Raw genomic sequence first — 3,348 nt, forward strand, 5'->3', positions numbered from 1 at the left:
TGCTCTTGTCCTGAGTTCAATTCCCAGCATCTATATGGTAGCTCACAACCATCTGTAATAGGATCTGATGCCCCCTTCTTGTGTGTCTGAAGACAGTGACAGTGTACTCACATGTGTACCATGTCTGTGTAGAGACCAGGAAAGGGCCTCAGATCCCCCTGGAACTGGAGTTACAGGGAGTTAATATCTCAGTATTTCAGAAGCTGAAGGATTGCCATGAATTCCAGCCTAGTTAGCCTGGGCTACAGAATAAGGCAATGCTTCAAACAAAGCAAAATGCTGGGTATAGTGGCACCACCTGTAATTGAACACTGAGGGTGGGGGTGGGGATTCAGGGAAACTCAGCAGGGTCTTTATACTTAAGAGCCCAGTGGCAGGATCCAGCACAAGTGGCCCTAGTTGGTAGGCAGGACAGGTCCCAGGAAAGAAAAGGGCGGGACTCAACAGCATAAGAATGGTGTGGAAGCCCAACCCCCACCCCTGCCTACCAGTCTTGCATCTGAGCACAGGCTGAGTGAGGCCATGTCCTACCTCAGATATGTTCTCAAATATACTATGTTCCACACAGACCCTTGTGAGGCAAGTATTTCCCCCACGAAAAGACCAAGTCTTAACCAAGTGCGTCTATAATGATTGCCAGTTTTATTCCTCTGGCTAAGCAATCCAGAGGTAATTCCAGGTTTACATTTCTTTTTTAATAGTTCATCAAGAGTTTAGTACCTTTATTGCCTCTACAAGCTGGTTACAAATTAATTTTAATTAACTCCCACTTATTAAAAAATCTGCAGTTCTTTGTGAGACACGTATTCATTAAAAAAATCAACATAAGCAAAAGGCAAAATTAAAACACACCAAAAATAAGCATGGTTAAGGTTTTTGATACGTATAATTATACATGTACACACATAATTAGGAGTTTTCCTATATATGTGAGCTGATCCTAAATACGCTGCTTTTCAATCTGCTGTTTAACTGTATTTCCATGCATACGTGTGAAACTTTCCAACTGAAAGATAAACGTGGAAAATGGGTCAAAATCCAAAATCCAATGAGATGCTGGTAACAACGAAACTACATAAAAGAAAATACCACCAGGTAATTATTATTAAAAGTAAAATGAAGTTCAAAGAAACAACAGAAAATGCTAAGAGAAAGAAAGCAGCCACATTTCAATATCAGAGAAAAACGATTTCAAGGCCTGAAGCACACAGGGTAAGGTCGGCTTCGGGAATGTCTTTGCTTCCAATGCATCAACACAAACTTGTTTCTTACTCTTCTTATCTCTTCCCTAAGCCTTTCCAACTCATCTACTCCTCTTATCACTTCTTCAGGGTTCAGATGCCTTGTGGGAGTGTCCTCTTTAGGCTCTGGGCTGGGTTCAGCAGGCTCTCCTCCTCTAAGGCTTCCGTCAGTTTCCTCCCTCACATTTTCTCCAGAAGCCTGAAGATTTTCTTCTGCCTGCTGTGGTGGATCTTCTGAAGGATGGCCTTCATCTGCTTTTGGTGTGTTCTGGGGTGTTCCTTCGTTCTCGTCACAAGACTTTTGCATGTTGATTATTTTTTCTTAATGAATTAATCCTAGGGGAAAAAAAAACAAGGAAAAAAAACCCGACTAGGAGTCAGGCAGATGGACAAGCCTTTGTGTTCCCATAGCGACTGACTTTTCTGATTCAGGTCTCTAAATTGCAAAAAAGTTTTCTAACTAGACAAGTCAGTCTCTGAGCTCCTGACTCCACCCCTTCCTCCACCGCCCCCCCCACCGCCCCCCTTGCTCTCCAACTCCATCTTCTCCTGTCCCGGCACCAGCCCACCATTTTCCCAGCAGGCCCTGCAACAAACCTCTCCTAGCACTGAAATGGGAGCGGCGTGGAAACGATTAACCCTTCCCTCACCACATGGCTCTAATACTCCCGCCCTTTCGGGCTTTTCCAAGTCATCCCATCCTCAGCCTCTCACCAGCAACAGTCTGGTCCGCGGTCTCCTCTCTCTTTTAAATATCTTTAGCCTCTCCCTTTCCTTCCTTCACCCGATTTCCGCAGCACGATCTGCAGGGGCCTTCTGTGCTTAAGCCGGATGGGAGGTAGTTGTGGCGCCCCTGGAATGTGCTTTTGGTGTCTTCCACACTCCTACCCCCACCCAAAGGGACCTGAAGCAATTGCACCCTTGCACTGACCTGTAGGTATCTGGAGATTTTCCTCTCTTCTTGCACCTCGATTTATGTCGCGCTCAAAAGATCAAGAGTCCTGAAGAAAGACGGGAGAGCTTGGTGAGAACACCAGTGCCTAAATCAAAAGGTCTTGCTAACGGATAGCACAAAGTTTTTCCACGTCCCCCTCTTCTCCCTCCTTTTGTGGCAACCCCGCCTTCATCTGCACCCTGTTTCCCAACAAGAGGGTAAAGAATCAGACAAGTTTTCTCCACAGTGTTATTGTTTCTTCTCTCCTTCTCTCGCCTTTCGCCTTTCCCCCTCTCCTTTCTTTCTCTGCCGGACTCGGTTAGCTCCCTCCCTCCCAGTCTGCCCCATCCGTCAGCAAGCAACCCCAAGCACAAAATAGTTTAGCAGAACCTTAGGATAAGGGAAATAGTGCGGGATACGCGTGCTTTCTATTCTCTGCTCCCTCCACCCTACGGTCTCTTGAGGCAGCGCCCACTATTAAAGTACCTGGAAGTAGCAGGTCCACTCTTCTCTAGCAGGACTGAGCTGCTACTGAGGAACTGGGCCTAGACTATAAGGACTTCTGCACACGTCGACTGCTGGTCACGTGAGGGCCGCGTCATCAATGAGCTCCTGCCTTTGGTTATCCCTCCCATTAACATGCAGCCCGCCCCTACATTCCCTTCACTCGATACTGTCAATCTTTTTTCCTATTTGCCAATAGGAGACAATAAAACTGGTCTCGTCACCAAGTAGTATCTATTCACCTTACTCAGATTACCAGGAAAAGATCAGTCTTTTAGGGTACGTCGACCAATTCTCCTAATTTGGGAAATCAGCGCTTTCTCTCCCTTGCTCCGTATACTTCCCTTCCCCTCCCCCCAAAACCTACAGTCCACCATTTCTCTGGGAAGCGTCTTTAAAATGGGGGAAGGTTGTAGATACGCGCTTGTGGGGGTAGCGGAAGAATAAAAAAAATCTAAGGAAAGAATGTTTAACTTCACTGGCCCTCTTGAGTCGTTTTCTGTTGTGTTCTGTTTTAAGAATCAGGTTTTAAAAATGATATTTACAAAGGAATACTTCATACTCATTCTTTCACACTAGAGGAGAAAATAACTTCATTAAATCAATTTTAAGGTTTCAAAAAGTATTCTAAGGACTTCAAGTGAAAGGAGAGTATTTACAACATACTGA

General features: G+C 45.3%; 1 protein-coding gene across 2 annotated transcripts; it reads right to left on the reverse strand.

Moving 5' to 3' along the window:
- Positions 1-622: 622 nt before the first annotated feature.
- Positions 623-2,781, reverse strand: Tceal8 (transcription elongation factor A like 8). 2 transcript variants are annotated; one of them, XM_028776992.1, is made up of 4 exons: positions 2,662-2,781; positions 2,173-2,242; positions 1,956-2,057; positions 623-1,577 (listed from the first exon to the last, which is right to left on the reverse strand). In XM_028776992.1, the coding sequence occupies exon 4, from the start codon at positions 1,546-1,548 to the stop codon at positions 1,192-1,194; it is 357 nt and encodes a 118-aa protein (XP_028632825.1). In that variant the 5' UTR covers positions 1,549-1,577; positions 1,956-2,057; positions 2,173-2,242; positions 2,662-2,781; the 3' UTR covers positions 623-1,191. The 2 variants fall into 2 exon arrangements, with proteins under 2 accessions (XP_028632825.1, XP_028632824.1); XM_028776991.1 differs by lacking the exon at positions 1,956-2,057.
- Positions 2,782-3,348: the final 567 nt, after the last annotated feature.

This window comes from Grammomys surdaster, unplaced genomic scaffold (assembly GCF_004785775.1).
Source record: "Grammomys surdaster isolate TR1022 unplaced genomic scaffold, NIH_TR_1.0 276, whole genome shotgun sequence".
NCBI lineage: Eukaryota > Metazoa > Chordata > Mammalia > Rodentia > Muridae > Grammomys > Grammomys surdaster.

Bases quoted from the DNA above. Each gene is read 5' to 3' on its own strand.
- Tceal8 (XM_028776991.1), bottom strand. From the start codon at position 1,548: ATGCAAAAGTCTTGTGACGAGAACGAAGGAACACCCCAGAACACACCA.